The sequence below is a fragment of the Eschrichtius robustus genome, chromosome 20, assembly GCF_028021215.1.
Source record: "Eschrichtius robustus isolate mEscRob2 chromosome 20, mEscRob2.pri, whole genome shotgun sequence".
In the NCBI taxonomy this organism is placed as follows: Eukaryota; Metazoa; Chordata; class Mammalia; order Artiodactyla; family Eschrichtiidae; genus Eschrichtius; species Eschrichtius robustus.
The window spans coordinates 11,120,760-11,139,349 of record NC_090843.1 but is presented as its reverse complement, the minus strand read 5'-3'; the positions used below and the strand labels follow the sequence as shown (position 1 = coordinate 11,139,349).

Below are 18,590 nucleotides of genomic sequence, written 5' to 3'. Positions count from 1 at the left end.
ACCTGGACTCTGATGCTGGTCGAATCCCATGGTGGCCCCTGAGTGCAAGGAGGCCAGTCCTGACGCACAGCAAACAGCACAGCAGTGACAAGTGGGGCCGCCCTTGCCACTCTGAACACCCTTTGAACACCAGCAAATGTGGGAAGTTCAGTAAGTGAAGGGGTGGTGTCAAGGGTACACTGAAAATACAGATTTTAAGAAGCATTTATGTAAAATCAAGCATTTAGTAAAATCCATACAGAGGAACCAAGGGAAATGAAAATAATTCTAGGTCCAAATCTAATCTTATAAAGTTCCTTCAGAAGGTACAATTAGGAAAGAAATTAAGGGTAACTACAGAAAAACACAGAAGCAGAAAAACCCTACAGTCACAAACGCAACATCAATAAGCTCACGTGGTCCATTTAACCCTGGATGTTCCCACGTGTCCCCCCTGCCAATGGCATGAAGGCGACACACCCCTGCCGAATCCACGCCTCCGGATGAGTTATCCTTTCTCTCAGAGATGAAGAAACTGAGGGCCAGAGTGGTGAAGTCACAGGTCTAAGACGACCCTGCCGACAGGGGTGGGTGGAATCTTCCATTTGGGATCCAGAGCAAGTGCCCCCTGCCTCAGCCACAGAGGTTGTCATGGGCTAGTCTTGAAAACAATGTCAAGTTTTGCAGAAAAGGGAGCAGGGACAACAAATGAATACTCTGGGTCTTATTTTTGTAGTTATCAAATAACTTCACGCAGGAGGCCTGGGAAAACAACTTCGCTTCCCTCCCTTAATTTACTAACCTAAAAAGGCACCCATTTCTATGGTAATGGACATGCTGGTACAAGTTTACATCCAACAAGAACAGATGTTCTGGGTTGTTTTGTTTTGTTCTGTGTTATGAAAAAATTGAAACTCACACAAAAGTAGAGAAAAGAGTCTGGCAAACCCCATGTAACTGCCACCCAGACCACCTTGTGCTCTGGGGAAAAAATATTGACAGCTCTGAATTTCTCAGAGGTTTGGAAAGAAGCGTCTCCTTGGCTGGGAGAGCCACGCGTCCACCCCACAGCCAGCCCTGGTTTCCTTACACGGCAGGGCAGTACCTGAACGTGCCGGCTTCCTGCAGAGCGTCCTGATTGGAGGCTTCCCTCACCACCCAGTCCTTCACATTGTAGATGTAGTTCTCTTCTTGCTTCTTTAAAAGGACATAGAGGCGCATCTTGGCGACCCGTAAGAAAGCGGCTATGGAAAAGCAGAGCAGATGTGCATTCAGCACATCCCCGGGCACCGAGTGGTAGGCTCTGCATCCCTGACCCGCCCCAGCAGCAGGGTAAGCCCGTTTCCTTTGGGCAGGCCAAGTCGACAGAAATCCCAGAGGTGCACTTAGATTCCCAGGGGGCCAGCTGCTTCTGGGAGCCACAGAAAGCTGCAGCGGGGCAATGATTCATGGTCCAAAGGAGGAGCCCAGGCTGGGGTGCGGGCAAGAGGGGCCCCACACCTGTGTACTCACCATCTTCATCTAGGAGGCTGAGGAGAATGGACACCCTCCGCACGCTGCGCTGACAACCCTCGTTCTGGTCTCTGAGCATGCCCACGGCGCCCTGGATACAGCTTCTCAGCAGCCTGGTGGTGTCCAGGATCTGCGTCTGTCGACAGAGACAATCAAGCCTTCCGTTTCTGTCACTTACAAGTCAGGAGAAGCCAGGCGACACATCATGGGAGACAAGGTCTAAGCGCTGTGTGCAGGGGGCACGGCGTTCCTCCTGCCCAAGCTCCCGCCACGTGCCCTTGCCAAGTTCCCCTTAGAACCACTGTGAGGGAATTCCCTGGCGGTCCAGTGGTTAAGGCTCGGGCACTTTCACTGCTGTAGGCCTGGGTTCAATCCCTGGTCAGGGAACTAAGATCCTACAACCCACGTGGTGCAGCCAAAAAAAAAAAAAAAAAAAAAAGGAAACCACTGCAAGATGATCCCGTGTGCCTGGGGACCCCGTCAGTGGTCAAGGATCAGAGCAAAACTGACCAGGGGACACCAGGAAAAGCCAAGGTCAGATCTGGTACTGGTAATTCACCTGTACTTGCAGTGGCAGGGGGAGGAGTGCCGGGCTAAGCCCTGGACAGCTGAGTCCACTCCTCAGACCCCTGGGGACACGTCTAAGGAAGGGCAGCCCAACAGCACGGAGGCTCAGAGGACTAGCAAGAGCAAGAACTCACATCACTGCCTGGTCCAGAGGTCGGGCTGTCCATTGCCTCAGAACCTTCTGTCTCCATCTCCACCTCTGCCACTTCCCCTGATGTAACCGCCTCAGTTTCCATCACCTCCTCACCATCGTCTTGGGCCCTGTGTTCCACCTCCACTGCAAAGAAGCAAAACAATGGAGTTACTGTTCAGAGGTGGAAGGGGAGTGCTGGCAACAGCCTCTACGTGGTGTGCTGGGGCTCTAACCACTGGGATTTCCCTGGCACCAGCTCAGGGGAGGGTCCCCAAAGGAGAGGCCGTCAGTCATGCAGATCAGCCTCTGTCCGCCCACTGGATGTGGTCCACCAGTGCAACCCGAACCTCCGTCCTGGGCTCGGATGGCTGATCCGGGAGCCAGGGCAGACAGAACCTGACATGTTCCACAGGCACCTGCAAAGACCTACCTTTCCTGTGGAAATACTGTCTTCGCCTGGCCTTGGAAAGCAGTAGACAGTGCCCTCGATTCATCATCACTCAGTTGAGCAAACATGTCCCGAGCTCTTGCCGAGGGGCTGGTGTTGGACCCAAGGGAATGGTAGCCTAAGGTCCCATCCTCGCAGCGCCGCACACACCTCCCTGCAGCCACTCCCACCATCCTGTCTCCCCGAGGACATTTCCTCCACACTCACACTCAGGCTGATCTTCTGGTTTAAACAGCTGGCTGATGGCCACATCTTGCAATTTAGTCACATCCGAAACCATGACTGTGGATCTCCGGAGGTCGTCAATGTGTACAGACTGCCACAGCCCTGGGAAAACAAGCCCCAGAAGCTTCCCTGTCTCCTCTGGTTTCTTCCTGTCAGTCATAAGCAGGGATACACTACCAACCCGATGTTTCAACACACTGCTGAATGAACGATTTGTATCCTGAAGTCTAATTTCTTCAATATACACAGGAACCATACAGATGTCATGCTATAGCTGTTAGCAACTTTAGCATAAAAATCAGTTTTAAGAACTGAAATGACTACCTTGTAAAAAAGTATTTGAAGAAGGCTTGTGATTCTTTTATAAATTTGTTATTAAACTTGCTGTATCATAATTAGTAGAGAGGTGTGAGACAATGGCAAGCTTTGCCCCCATTAACTATGAAATTATTAAAGTAAACTGTTATTTGCCTATTTCTAGAATACTAATTTTCTCACACAGGGGATTCCTTGGAGATACTTTGGGATCGGGTCCAGACCATCACGAAAAAACAAATATTACAATAAATCGAATCACACAATTTTTTTGGTTTCCCAGTGCCTATAAAAGTTACGTTTACATTATACTGTATTTTATTAAGTGTGCAATAGCATTATGTCTCAAAAAACAATGTACATGCCTTAATTAAAAAATACTATATTGCACACACAAAAACATAAAACAACCAAAAAAATACTGCACTGCTAAAAAATGCTAACCCTCATTGAGCCCTCAGCTAGTCGCAGCAGTAACATCAAAGGTCACTGATCCCACGTCACCATAGAACATATGATAATGAAAATGTTTGAAATATTGCGAGAATTACCAAAATATGACACAGAGACATGAAGCGAGCAAATACTTTCAGAAAAATGGCACTGAAAGACTTGGCACAAACCTTCAATTTGTAAAAAACGCAGTATCCGTGAAGTGTAATAAAGCAAAGTGCAATTAAACGAGGTGTGCCTGTGTAATAAATATTTGGTGGCTCATTCCTCAGGAAAAAGAGAGAGAGAGATTTAAGATAGCGTTTCTCCACCCCAGAGGCAGGCATAAAGTATCCATGCATTCATAACACTGTTAGCTGGAACTATCTCTCTGCATTATCCATATAGTAAAAGGTGAGGAACCAGAGATTAATCAAGTGTTTATGGACAAGTGATGAAAGAAGTGCTATATGTTGGAACAGCCAGTCCAAAGATGAGTGTTTTTTGCATTAATCAGCAGTAAGAAATCTAAATTGCATCTGAAAAAAATATTGTTGAGATTAATATTAATGTTCCAATGTCAGACTTTGTACATCATAGGACCAAATTGGAAATAACTTAAACATCATTAAACAAACATATTCACTAATATTTTGGTCCTACCTCCATGGAATCCTACATAGGACGTTCCACTTCCCATCCGGGACAGTTTTGTGATGAAATAGACTAAGACATAGTCCTTATTTCCTTGTATCTTGTTGATTTCATTTATAGCAGAATACCTATTTTAAAAACAAACAAGCAAAGACAAAATAAATCAAAACAAAAACCAAGAAAATAAACAAAACGGATGTTGTAAAATGGCTGAAGGGTGTCCTCGGAGCAGTCAAGTTCCATCTCACATTTTTTTAGCTTTAAATAGATTTCATACCCTCAAGCTTGTTATCCTCTCTTACGAGAGAATGGGAGCAAGACCTCTCTAAGTAGGCTCATCTCTTTCCCCCATTCTTGCATCCCTCTGCTTTGAAATGGCATTTTTTTTTTTATTGGTCAGGAACCCTATCTTTCAATCCTTGATGGGCTTGCTCTGATGTTACTAAGGTAAGGCTGGCGGACCTTTCCATTTCAAGAAACAGAGTTCTGTGAACAGACAACCAATGGCCAAAGACAACCAAGATATGAAATATGGTTTCCAATGCTTTAGAAGGTCCAGAAATTACTTTTCCTTTAACATCAAGTAATAAGGGAACGTAGTTAATTCTAAAAGTATCAAGTTTCCCCTACAAACAATATAAAGCTGCCCAACAAATACAACTGAAAGCATTTAAATACCATTATGGCCCTTAAACTTGCAATAAATTCATATCATGTAATTTAAAATGAATAATGACCAAATTATGTCTGCTAACATATGTTCCAAGGATACTCTTTTATATCCTGCTAATATTCTGTTATTTACACTTCTTGCATTTGGCTATTTTTGTGTTGTTATGAGCCTTTTCTCTCTTTGTTTCTCTAGTCCACATTTAGAGGAATAAAAAGGGAGAATAATTTTTATTCTTATTTTTATGTTTATTCTGATACTATACAGTTTTCAGGGAAGAAGTTCTTTAGGAGCTCCTGAATAAATCTGGAGTTTCCTACGTAGTTTCTGAGAAAAATAACAAAAACATACTTTGCTGAAGCGATGAGCTGAGCACTGTGAATTCCATCTTCAAAATTTGTTTGAATAATGAGGATTTTATAACTGGCTTTGTGAGCTAAGCAGTTTCTGAAAGAAAAAGGAAATTATCCAAGTGAGTTTTCTGTCCTAAAAATTGATGATAATATTCTCCAAAGTGATGGGAAATAGAAGGGGTATATAGAAAAACTATTCAGGTGGGATTTTCCTCTGTAAGTAAGGTGAGTAGACAATCCAGTGGAGAAAGAAAAAAGCCCCAATAAATGCCTCCCAATGAGGCATAAGGATGCTGGATTCAGAGAGGGCTGTTTTCGCAGAGGATAACAGAGATGAGAAGGACACCTGGAGAATTTAACGACATTCTTTTCAGAGTCACATGTCCTCAAGGTTCACTAACCAAAACTGGTGAGAACACCAGTGGTTACCATAGCCATACATATGAAATACAAAGTGATGGATCCTGAGGAGGGAGAGGAACGGGAGGGGAAGGCAGGGACCCTCACCGAACTTCCCTGAGGAAGGAGTACTCAGTGTCAAACTGCTGCAGTGACAGGATGGTGAGTTTCAGAGCCCTGTCCTTTACTTCTGATTCTAAAAGTTCACAGTCATGACTGGTTAGCAGTCTGGAGAACGTTGTGATCTGCAAAGGCAGGAAATGCAAATAATTTGCTGGAATGCAAGAAAGCGTCGCACATCCGCTAGGTTTAGATCCCAGAAACATGAGGATGTTCAGCAAATATCTTCTGTGGGCTCCTCATTGTGCAGTTGGTACACAGAGAGAAAAGAATACAAACCCAGTGGAGTTTTCCAAAACGAGGCAGTGCTGAGGTAAACAGAACCTACAGGATCAAACGTATTGGAGAGAAGAGTCACCCTGTCCCTAAGATGCCTTCAAGTCTTCTTCCTAGACTCCAGTGTCTTTTCCTACTTTGGATCCTACTGGCAGTTCTGATGATACCTTAGGGCTCAGAACAAATGCCATTTCTCCTTTGCAATCTTACTTCATACTTTCAGATGGAGTTGGCCATTCATGTCCCTTTCTTCCCACAGCTGTTAGCAATTCTCCCCTGCCACTGGATCACACCGCACAGTGCAACAAATACACTCCTTAAGGGCATGCTGATATCCTAGGTCCTGAATTATTATCTCCAGGCTGGCCTTACCACTGAGCTTCCTATTCCTATATCCAACTGCATGATAGTCTACCTAGATGTTACAGGAACATCAAAGCCCATCCCAAATGGAATTCACCACTGCCTCTGCCAAACTTGTTGCTCATACCTAGATTGTGATTAACCAAACTTTTGGTCATCCAAGGAAGAATCCAGGGAGTAATGTCTAGCCTCCTCCATCTCCCAGAGCCGCTATATGGAATCAATCATTACCTCTGCCAATCTGCATCCTTACTATGTCTCAATTCCACCCATCCATCCTCTACTTCGACTGAACTGGTACTGCAGCCTCCCTACTGGTCTATCTTTTCTGTGAGTCTTTTATCGGACTTTTTCCTCCCTCTCTCAGGCAGTGGGACACATCTCCACACACATTTCTCCATCACTCCCCTCTATACAGGAAAGAAAAAGCTCCTTGGTGCCACTGACAAGACCCTCCATGAAGTCTGTCCGGCTATATCCCATCCCCATCTCTCAGCACTCGCAGCCTTGAACTTTAAGCTTCATCAGCGTTTAACTCCTGGTTTCCTGCACAGACTGTGTTGTTTTAAACCTTGACATCCTTGCTCAAATAAGGTCCTCTGCCTATAATACCTTCCCAACCATACTTTACAATTAGCTTGACGGTCATCTCTTAAAGATGGGTTCATGCGACCTCATATCCTGATCTGTGTTGCTCCTCTTTGCCTCTGTGGATAGCACTATCATAGGATGTCAACAGTACCCGTTCATGAGTGTCTTTCCACCTTACACTGTATGTAGACCAAGGACAAGCCCTGTGTTAATTCATCTTTATATCCCCAGAGTACTCGAATGTGGCACCTCATTTGTTGAAGTGAACACTGTGCACAGCACTGCACAAAAATGGGCACTCAAAACTTGGTTAAACTAACATGTATAAATATACAGGTCTCCTTGCACTTGCCATGGAGAGGAACCAAAAGTCTCAACACATTCATTTACGGTTCTTATACACTGACTTGCAAAGAATCTTGAACTCTTGATGCTAGCGAGTCAAGGACCCTGAGGTAAAAGAGAAAAAGGGTAAAATATAGAAAGATAATCACCTCTGTGAAGACGGCACGGCGCTCCGAATCCATCGTGCAAAGGTGAGCCTGGAAGAAGTCTGCAAAGGAGTTATGCTGCTGCCTGTAATAGTATACTTGCGACAGGGACAGTGCGGTGAACAGGCCTAGTGAGGAAGCGTTCAGCCGAACCACAGCATCAGGTGTGGCACAATCCAGCAGCACCAATTTGGCCTGCTCAGATACCTTCTGGTAAAGCTCATCAGTCAAGACCTTGTGCCCTAGCCGCTCTATGACCTGGAGCACCACAGAGGCACACGTGTCTGAGTGGTAGCCCATGAAGACATCAGAAGGGCTGTATTTGGGTCTGGCTAGAAACTGCTCTGCTTTCACATCTATGAACTTCTCCACCCAGACCTTGAGCTCTTCCACAATATTCTTCTGCCATTTCTCCAAAACAGTGTTGATGTCCAGATAGTGCTTCTCCAGCCGGTTAATGAGGGGGATGGGAAAATGTTTGTAGACGACATCTTTCTCCTCAATGACTATCAAGCGGAAGTCTGGGTGAACCCGACATTTGACCCGATGGGTCCCCAGACCGAGGTCCACGTACTTCTGGCCGCCGAGGTAGACGTAGTACTGATTGAGCGCATCATAGAGGCTCTCATAGAGGTTCTGTAGATTGAGCAGCACCACCATCTTGCCGGTTTCCATGCATATCTTCACTCGGTTGATATTTCTGCAGATCTGGGTGTACTCTTGGTCCTTGGGAAAACTGGATCCAAAAATAATCTCTGGCTGGTCTGCACTGAAGAACGCCTGCTGCAGGATCTGCAGGGCCACATAGTTTCTGGTCAGCACAAGCAGGTAGCGGGATTCGGAGTCATCCAGCTCTCTGCCAGACGCCTTCTGAAGATCACCGTATATGTTCTGCTGGATCAAATGCATGGTGCTGACTTCTTCTGTGCACTTTGCCTCGGGTAAATTGGATGAAAAAATATCCAGGGCATGGATGTCGTCTTTGCCACTGAAGTTCCGAAGGACAGCTTGTGCAATGTCTTGAGGGGAAGGCTCTTTGTTAGAGGCTTTTGCCGCGGCAAACACCATTTTGATGAGGCTGTAGTAGTCACGAAGCCCAAAGAACTCCTTGTCCTGCCTCTTACATACCGTTTCATAGGCTTTGGCAAAGGATGCAAAGTATCCTCGGATTCTTTCTTGGACGAGGGGCTCTGAAGAGCAAATTCCCCTGGCGCTCTCAATGAGCTCTCTCTTGTTGGGGCTGCCACGTGACACAAAAATACCCCTGTTCATCTTGGCGGGGTCCAGGGCCCAGTTGGAAATGCCTATGAAGCCAACTTTTTTGTGGGGGGCGGGATCGTCTTCAATGCATCCATCTTCCAGCAGTGGGTGCAGAGCCTTCAGGGGCATTTTGGGCGAGTCTTCTGCCAGTCCAACCTCATCTAACACCACCACAGAGACGTACTGCTCCAGGTCCTTCCCCTGTTGGAAGCGGGCACACTGCTTGAAGGTGCCTATAATGCCCTGTGGGGTGGAATGAGGGCTACACTGGAACGACACCAGATGCACCTGCTTCAGGCTCCGGAATAGGTCCGAGTGCGCAGCCTGGCCTTGCATGGCATCTGCCACGATGGTCTTGGCGAGAGATTTGGAGCTGCCAGGCTTGCCCACCAGGAAGAGAGGAATCTTGAGCTCGATGCAGATAACCATCATGAAGACATTCTCCTTCAAAGCCAAGTTCTTAGCGATGGTTTTCCTCAGAGATACGTCATTCAGAAAAAGATCCTGGGTTAGTGTTATCTCATGCAGGATAATCCTGCTATCATTATATGGTTCTGGAAAGAACTTGCAAATGGCTTTCCGATAAGATTCCTTCTTCTCTAAAGAGGCGTGGTAACATACCCCGATGGCCAGCACCAAGGACCAGAGGATGGGATCTCTCTCAAAGTCATTTTGGATGACACCAGACTCGCAGGGAAGGGAATCCAGCTTAGACAAGAGCATCTCACTGTGGTCGTAAAACCATTTGAAAACTTTCACACAGCGTTCCACATCCCTGAGGCTGACAAAACTGCACTCATTTTGTCTTTTCCTCATGAAACCCTGAGAGGCAGAAAGCACTTCGGTGATCACACGAGTCTCGCTCTGCACCATCACGATGGAGTTCACCAGTCTCTGGACAATCTGCTGGATGTAGAGCTTTTCTGCAGAGTCATTCAGTTGTCCGAAGTCCCACACCAAGGGGATCAGGCTCGGCGGCAGAGCGTGAACGCGGTACACCAGCTGCCTCAGGGGGATGGAGCCAAGCCTCTCCGCCGTCTCTTCTGCACTAACCCTGTATCCCAATCCAGCTGACTCCAGACGGCAGATCATCTCTTGGGTGTGCTTCCGGTAAGGGTTGCAGGCTGCTATGATATGCAAGCCAGAATCCTTAACCAGGGGCTTGCCACCCACTGTGCGGTCACACAGGACCTCTTTGATGCAGCTTATGGCCTCCGTGGTGTTGGCTTCATCAAAGAACAAGATGGTGTCTAACTGAAATTGGTCCTTATTGAAGCAGGCGAGCGCTTCGGCCTCCCTGACCTTGGAATAGATCATGTTGGCAGCTGTTCCTCCGTGAACCTTGACCAACTTCATGGTGTCAGTGTCAGCACCCCCACGCCGCAGGTCACTGAGGAATTTAATGAGTCTTGTTTTCCCACAGCCGGTTTCTCCCATGATGATGACAGGGATGCCACACCGGAAACGCATCTCAATGGCAAGGATCTTAAGCATATTGTCCGTTGTAAGCTCGTATGTTTCATCAGGGTCGATGGGCCACTGGATCCCCAATGCCAGGCACAGCTTTTCAAGTTTCTCGTGTCTGGGCAGCTGGTCAAAGTCCACATTGAAGGGCACCCTCTGAAGCAACAGGCCCTCATACAGTTGCACTGTCATAACATCCTTCTTGATTACTTCCCCACTCAAGCGGTCAATGGCGTCAACACCGCCGTTCTGATTGGGCTGGAAATGGAAGCCTATGAACGTCATGGATGTGTGGTCACTGTTGAAGAACACGTACGGGTGGGGCTCTGACTCCCACCTCTTCCGGAGAGAGAAAGGGGCAAGATCCTTTTCCTTGACCCCGTCCATGGTGACCGTGTACTTCCCTGGGCTTTGGTCGGATGTGTGAAGTGTAGGTGTGGCGAAATCTCGTGCCATGAAGATCATGAAGGTGACCACAAAGTTCTTGAAGCCCACCAGAGTGTCTCCAACAAAGCCGGGATCGCAGAAGAGAGAAGCCTCACAATCTCGGAGCTGGTAGTTCAAGAACCGAGCAAAGTTCCAAAGCTCTGACCAGGATGGGTTTATCACCCCACAGTAAATCAGGAGATGTTGGATGCATTCACCGGGGTTGCCCTCAACAGAGCCTTTTCGGTACTGAAATGTGTCTAGGTTTTCTTTCTGATGGAACCGCCTTAGATATTGGTAAGGTCTCTGGAGTGTTTCACTGCAGAACGCTCTCTGATCCATTCCTGGCTCTTCACAGCTCCACTGAGGATCCAGCTCCATGTTGATCACTTCTTTGGGAGGCCTGCACGTGACTTTGGGGAAGATGTCTAGAAAATTGAACTGGGGGACCAGGGTACTCTGGAAAGGAGAGACACAAATGAAATGAGTTATGGCTGAATTTCCTAAAACATGTTTTTGTGTTTTAATCCTCCACATGGTCTAGACTGCATGGACCTTTATGAAAAATCACTTTCCATGAAGGGACTTCTGTAGATTCCTCTTTGCACGGGGTGTTAGCTTTTGCACATTCAGGCATCGTATGAGCTGTACTGTCGATCACAAGGCCCTTTTCTACCCAACCTCTTGGAACTAAATCTCTCCATCAAGTACACACGTGTGTGTGTGTGTGTGTGTGTGTGTGTGTGTGTGTCCCCACATAAAACTCCCTTTTGTTAAGAAACTGATATGATGAAAGTCTCCTTTCCCTGTCAGCTACCATGAAGAAAGACGGTGCTCCTCCTAGCAAATGAGTTTTCTGCATTCCGAGCACCACCGGCATTTAACCCAGACATACAGCATCCATCCCGATGAGAACAAAACAAGATACTAAGATACTGCTAACTAATAAAAGAATCTTTTTTATTCCAGGCGTTATTTTAAAATAAGTTTAAAGATTTGTCTTTACTAACATTGCACTCAGCTACTTTGCTAAGGCAAAAGCGGGGAATCGCAAAAACGTATCAAAGCCCCCACCCCAACAGTAACATGAAAGTGCCCTGATACACACCAGCTTCAAAGGCCTCCGTGGCAGCGAATTCCCTTCCAGGATTTCAACGATATATAAGTGGCATGGGTTCCGAAGCCACATCTTCCCATTTACATCCGTTAAGTACTGGAGAATGAGGAGTTTGAAAAGAAACACCCAAATTCCAGTCTGCACCTAAAGACAGAATGACGTGGGTCTGTAAATACTTACACAAAACACACCAACCCTCCCAACCCTAAGGACCCTCTTATCCAGCTCTTTGATATGATGATAGTGAGTATCAATACGTGTACAAAGAAGCAAGTCTTTATACTGGGGAGGGGGTAGGGCAGGATGTGGGAGCTGTGTCTTTCCCAGCGCCGCCACTCAGCTAGAACCTGAGGGCACTTACTGAAGAGGTCACGTCAAAGTGGAATACAATGGGCCTCCTCCGATACCGGGCGTCCAGGAAAGGCAGGAGGGAGCCCAGGACTTCATTCTCATCCACCTGAGGGTTGATCAATCGAATAATTTTTAGAGGCACTTTTTCTCCATTAAACTTCATTTTCAGTTGGCCGTGCAACCTCTTCACAAAGAGAGACCTTCCTGTGACGTGAACATACAAAAATTAGGTGCCAGGGCTGCGGATCAAGAGTGAGAATGTCCAGAAAGAGTCACTACAAATCGTTTCTCTTTGTACAAAATTCAAAACTGATGCACCTAACATCGGGTTAAAGGACGCACGTTCGAACCCTCAGATTTCCTTGCTGTTACCCACCCACCATCCTTGCTGCTTCCCGGGACTAAGGATGGCAGTCTGAGCGTAAGGACAGAAACAGCAGAGGTCGCTCCCGGGGGCGGGGAGCAAGTTTCACTGGAAAGAAGGTAGTACCGTTAAAGGGATACAGTCAACAGAATGGAAATCATGATGCTGACTGAAGGCAGAGGCATCCGTTTCTTCTCAAGACGGAGTAATTATACCTCAGCCTGCTCAGGACCCACATTAACCCCAAAGTAGCCAATGGACTTAAAAAAAAAAAAAAAAAAGAGGAAACTGCAGAGATGCTAGTTTAAAGGAGGAAGATGGCTCAGCCAAGCTGGAAACCACGTGAGAAACGGTGTCCCGCTCCAGTACGGGTCCCGATTTACAACTTCAGGTGAGTCAGTCCTCTGGAGACTCAGTTTCCCCACCTGCAAAAGGGCTCATCTGAGCTCACCCCCCCACCCCATTGGACAGGGAAGGGCCATCAGGTGGTCCCTGGGACTCAGGGACCCAGCAGCCATCATTACCGACACCCGCTCTCTGCGAGGCCACGATCCCAACACACATGTGGTCCCGGAACGCGGCAGCGGCTGACGGGGTCTGTTCCGGGACCCGGAAGTGGTGAGCCAGGTACGCCTGGATGTCCTTGAGGGGCGCCTGGGGGGTGACAAGAACCCTGTGCTGGCTGAAGGCCGAGGGGAGGTAGCAGTGCTCCCGCTCACAGTCACACAACATCACGAGCCGGTAGTGCTCCTGGTGGCGCTGCAGGCACAGGCTCAGGAAGAGCTCCTCCGCCCGGCAGGCCACCTCGTAGCTCAGCTGGTCTGCGTACAGTAGGCTGTAGACCCTGCGTCCCTGGGAGCCCGGGGTCAGGCAGCGACGCAGGAGCAGCGCCACCTCCTCGAACGTGGTCTCTGGGGTGCAGAGCAGCACCTCGTCGTAGGTGGGCAGGGGCTGGTTCGGGGCCTGCATGTAGATGGCCAGGGCGGCTGGCAGCACCTCAGAGTGGCCACAGACGATGAGATTCGGCTGGCCGTCCTGCAGGCCTCTGGGGAGCTCCCGCTGCACAGGGGGCCCAGCCATCCTCGCCAGGCGAGCCAGACAGTGGCCAAGGGCCTCCAGGTCCAGGCAGTGAGGCAGGAGGACACTCATGCACGTCATCGACTGCTTCATGATGACCCTCAGCTTGTCCACCAGTCTGGGCTCAGAGAAGAGCAACAGTGGCAATCCTTCAACCACTGAACTCTCCTGGTGTGTGGCGGCCCTGCCATCGGGCCCCCGGCAGGCCTCCGAGACGTCCCTTGAGGTGCAGTTGCCTTTGATGAAGGAGAGCATGGTGAGGGCGGCACTGCTGGGCACCTGCTTCCCAAGCTCCGAGCCCAGGTAAACCAGCTGCTCGGCAGTATAGTAGTTGAGGTAAAAGTGCTCAGCTCGCTTCTCTGCCACGAATCTCTCCCAGCGGTCCAGGAAGTCCTCCATCTGCCGGCAGAGGGTCTCGAGCAGCTCAGCGACTGGCCCGCTCTCCACGAGCTGGCTCACGAGCTCCAGACCGAAGTCCATCTGGATGGAGGCACCCTTCTGCGGGGAGCAGTACACCTTGGCCGTCCAGGCCCTGAACAGCATATTTCCAGCAGAGTAAAGGTTTATAAAGGACTGGACAAGCCGCTGCACGTTGCAAAACACCTGTTGCAAATGGAAGCAGGAGGCAGACGTCACAGAGCTGACACATCAGTCTAGAATAACACAAACAGATTGATAATTTGAAGGGCTGGGGTTCGTGTTTTTCCATGGTTCACTGTGTGATATCGAGCACAAGATTGATCACAGAAGGCCTTCCTTCCTCATTTCCACAGTCTCTTCTTTAGGAAGCAATACGTTGTAAAGATAAAGGAAACCATTTATAAAATACAAATGAACTTTAAGGAAAAAACTCATAACCAAAAGGAGAGACCATTACATAAACCGATATGCCTTTATCATTATGATTACTTTGGATTTTCATGAAGGATGTACATTTACATCTTTAAGTATTTTGGGATGCTTGCTGATTTACAGAGTAAATCAACATCTCTTTGGGTTATGAATTCCAAATACATGCATTCTGCAGACCCACTGGCTCCACTCTCCATGGGTTTAAGAGCAGAGTGATTCCTATGAATTAAATACAAACTCAGGGCTTCCCTGGTGGTGCAGTGGTTAAGAATCCGCCTGCCAATGCAGGGGACACGGGTTCGAGCCCTGGTCCGGGAAGATCCCACATGCCGCGGAGCAACTAAGCCCGTGTGCAGTAACTACTGAGCCTGCGCTCTAGAGCCTGTGAGCCACAACTACTGAAGCCTCGTGTGCCTAGAGCCCGTGCTCCACAACAAGAGAAGCCACCGCAATGAGAAGCCCGCGCACCTCAACGAAGAGCAGCCCCCGCTCACCGCAACTAGAGAAAGCCTGCGCGCAGCAACGAAGACCCAACACAGCCAAAAATAAATAAATAAAATAAATAAATTTTAAAAATAAATAAATACATACAAACTCAAACTCTTCCGACTTTCCCAGGCACCTCAGCAGTGGGAGTCCTCAGCCCAAACAGATGGGAATAGGACACCTGCTCCAGCATAGATACAAATCCTTACCTCAGAAAACACCTCTACGACTTCAGCATTGTTGTGATCTTTCTTGCCAGACATCAGCATCAACTTGTTCAAAAGCTCCTTCAGCTCTTCTAAAGAGTAGTCTCGCACCTCCTCGTGGCCTCCGTGGCCCTCAGGAAGGATTAAGTGTAGAACTGTGTCTGGGGAAATCTGTGGAACAGTACACAATCAGAGGTCATATTTGAGAGGCAGAGACCCCCCCACCCCCGCCCCTGAGGACAGCAACCTGTAAGAGCCACCTGCAGCTGTGCCTGGGATGTGGGGCTCACCTTCTGGCCATCCGTGGGAGCCTTGATCACATAGATGCCTCTGCTGTTGATTGCTGTCGCCAGGGACAGGGATGACAGCTCCACAGACCCGTGACTCTCCTTCACTGTCTTCAGCCACTCCAGGTTCCGGGCAGAGTCACACTGTTGGGACAGAAGGAGAGAAAATGGGCCACAGCTTACAAGTGATCTTCTTCCTGCCACTCCCTCCACCTCTGCCTTCCAGGGGCAAACTCCTCCTCCCCTTCTCCGGCTCAGCGTGCCATCACCCACAGGGGAGGCCTCCCTCATCTGCTGCCCACCACTGCCACGGGCTGTGGCTCTCCCTCTTGGGACACTTGTCAGGAGGTGTTGCTGCAATGGGCTGCTCCCCTGTGTTCTCACCCGGTGCCCTGGATACATGGATGGGGAGGGACAGGCACGAACCCAGCTCTCTGTGAGAAGGCAGCGTTGTGCCGGGCCCCCAGCTGGGGATGATGCTGGCTGTAACAAGGCTGTGAGCTCTGCTGCTCCTTCCATTCCTCTTTTGCTCCCCCATCCCTTGTGGGGCTCCAACCATCCTGTTACACAAGCTATGTATTGGGTTGGCCAAACAGTTCGTTCGGGTTTTTCCGAACATCTTACAGAAAAACCCGAACGGACTTTTTGGCCAACCCAATACTATGGGCCTGCTTGGGCCCTGTGCAGATGGTTTACTTACAGGGAAATGTTTATTTTTTCTGATTAAAAGTGAATCTGTACCAATTGTGGAAAGCATGGAAAATACCAAAAAGTATAGAGAATTAAGTAACAATTACCACCATTCAGAGAAAGCCACTGGTAACGTTTTAACATATTTCCTTTCAGTCTTTTTTTCCCATTCTTTTCGCATAGTAGAAATCACTCTAATTTACATGCAGTTTTGTATCCAATTTTCTAACATAATAAGACAGAGAAAGCATTTCCATATAGGAAGAAACTGTTTTTAAACATCCTTTTAAATGACTGCATTAAAAACCTGCCATGTGAGAGTGCAATAGTTGGCACTCATGCCCCTAGTGTTTCTAAGCGATGCTTTATTAAACTTAATCTATTTTGGAGCCAGAAATAAGACTCACCAGTTTTTGGGGCAGGTGGTGGTCATTGTCCAGAGCCTTCCACAGCTCTTTCAGGTGTTGCATGAATTCATCGAAACCCGCACTCGTGTCCAGCTCATACAGCAGGGGTGCAAAGCCCTGCACAGCATCGTGGAAGCAAGCCACCCGATCCACGTCGATGTCATTCTCCCCCGCAGAGATGGAGGCCAAGTCCACGAACACTTTCAGCTCCGTGATGCCTGGGGAGGGAGAGGCGGGTGAGTGCAGGGCTACCCCGTGATGACATGAGCCTCAAATCCGGGACAATGGTCCTTACTGAAGCTATAAATGGATATTCAGTGGATTTTTAGGGTTTTTATCCACTTTTTGCTTTCGATAAGAACCTGGGGCATTGTTTTTTTTTTTGCCATTTATGTTGATACTGCTGACCAATACCTGACCTTACTGAACAGCATCAATGTCCAGGCATTGCATGGGGCTTTTGTGTATCTTACTTCATGTAATCACACAATATTGCCATTTCGTTACGAAAAAGACAGTAACATGTTGACAGTTATCTATAAAAAACGGCTGCTCACTAATCGAAATCTGTGCATCACTGTGGCCCGAGGAGCCCACAGCTGAAAGCAGCGAGTCTGTGATGAGATGAGCAGGCGGCCCCTCCCCTGTCCCTGCACACCAGGGCTGTCCACCTTCCCTCTTCCCTGGCTCCATCTCCCCTCCATGAATTAATTCTGCCAAAATCACCAAAGCCACAGAGTTAAAAAGACTGCCAAGCCCTTGCACAACAACAGGTAGATGTGATTAAGCCAAGACAAGCTCGCCTTGGCTTCTAGTAAAAATCAACCGGAGGAAAAAGCTAAAGGGACACAATTTTAAAGAAAATGATCCCTTGCTGTCCACAGCAAGCATCCAGAGTGAGAGGGAAAAAAAGTAGCCAAGGAAATAGTTTTTACACCAGAAAATGAGCTATACTGTCCTGATATAAATGCTACCTACAATCAACGAGGCACACCCTGCACGTTTACCAAAGAATACAGATGAAAACTTGCTAAGAGACTAGACTTAATTATTACCATCACTAAGATGAAAGGAGAATTATAGGGCGTGATAGTGGGGCGAATTATTGTTACAATGGCAATCATATTACAAGATATAAATGTAGCAAATCAATGTGCCATACGCCCTAACTTTACACAATGCTACATGGCAAATATATTTCAATTAAAATGTTTTAATTAAAAAAATGCAGATGGCATCTCATGGTCCTTTACTCAGAACATGATCAAGGGGAGGGGCTGCCCATAAGTTTAGGAAGACCACCCTATGAACCATCTAAATATGCTCCAGACTTCCGGCCACCACGGTGATGGACTGTACCTCCGAGAGCCTCCCGGACCCAGCTGATGAACTCCTTCCTCCGGGACAGCTCCTTCAGACACTGACACCGGGTCTCACTGACGTCCTGCAGCAGCTTTTTGGCACGGATAAGCTGCTGGTTGATCCGGTCCAGTTTTTCGTGGCGAAAGTTGTCCAAGACAGTCTAAGAAAGTCATCAAAGAAAGTTGTCAAAGAGAGTCTGCAAGAGAAGGTTGTATGTGCGCTGGAGCTGGCTCCTGGACCCCCCAAAACAACAATGTTGACCATTCCAACAGTCCTTCCCACCAAACTTCCGGGATTGGCAGGTGCCTGAAGCTCTTATCCCAGATTGGACACTGTAGCCGCTCTTGCTGTCCCCCCCCTCGATCCATAGTAACTACAGTTCCTCTGCACCTGGCATTCTGCTAAGCAAACCTACACAAGAACCCTGCCAGGTGCACCTTGTAATTTTTTCTATTTTCTAGGTAAAGAAAAGAAGGACCAGGACAGTGACCTACTCAAGAACACGCTGCTGGGCTTCAAGCTTACATGTGCCAAATTCCAAATTTTGTGCTAAATTTTAGTCCTCATCATACCTGTCTACACAATAATATAGGTCACCGTATACCTTATAAACTCTCACCTAAAAAATCAGAAAGCAAAAGACTCACTTCTTAACTGTAACAGGTAACTTACCATGTGCCGCTCCCAGCTAAGCACTAGATGTGGAGAGCTGA

At 47.9% G+C, this 18,590-nt stretch overlaps 1 protein-coding gene across 6 annotated transcripts in view; it reads right to left on the bottom strand.

Moving 5' to 3' along the window:
* The window catches only part of RNF213 (ring finger protein 213), a 120,284-nt gene that overhangs the window by 36,888 nt on the left and 64,806 nt on the right, over positions 1-18,590 (bottom strand). For 5 of the 6 annotated variants that reach the window (XM_068529486.1, XM_068529490.1, XM_068529491.1 and 2 more), the window contains 15 exons: positions 17,875-18,037; positions 16,516-16,733; positions 15,422-15,562; positions 15,135-15,302; positions 13,035-14,190; positions 12,157-12,350; positions 11,787-11,939; positions 7,532-11,137; positions 5,796-5,932; positions 5,287-5,382; positions 4,275-4,393; positions 2,847-2,966; positions 2,193-2,335; positions 1,492-1,627; positions 1,085-1,223 (listed from right to left, as the gene is read on the bottom strand). In XM_068529486.1, the coding sequence (XP_068385587.1) occupies positions 1,085-1,223; positions 1,492-1,627; positions 2,193-2,335; positions 2,847-2,966; positions 4,275-4,393; positions 5,287-5,382; positions 5,796-5,932; positions 7,532-11,137; positions 11,787-11,939; positions 12,157-12,350; positions 13,035-14,190; positions 15,135-15,302; positions 15,422-15,562; positions 16,516-16,733; positions 17,875-18,037 (6,689 nt within the window). The remainder of the gene's footprint in view (positions 1-1,084; positions 1,224-1,491; positions 1,628-2,192; positions 2,336-2,846; positions 2,967-4,274; positions 4,394-5,286; positions 5,383-5,795; positions 5,933-7,531; positions 11,138-11,786; positions 11,940-12,156; positions 12,351-13,034; positions 14,191-15,134; positions 15,303-15,421; positions 15,563-16,515; positions 16,734-17,874; positions 18,038-18,590) is intronic. The other variant, XM_068529489.1, reaches the window with a different exon arrangement.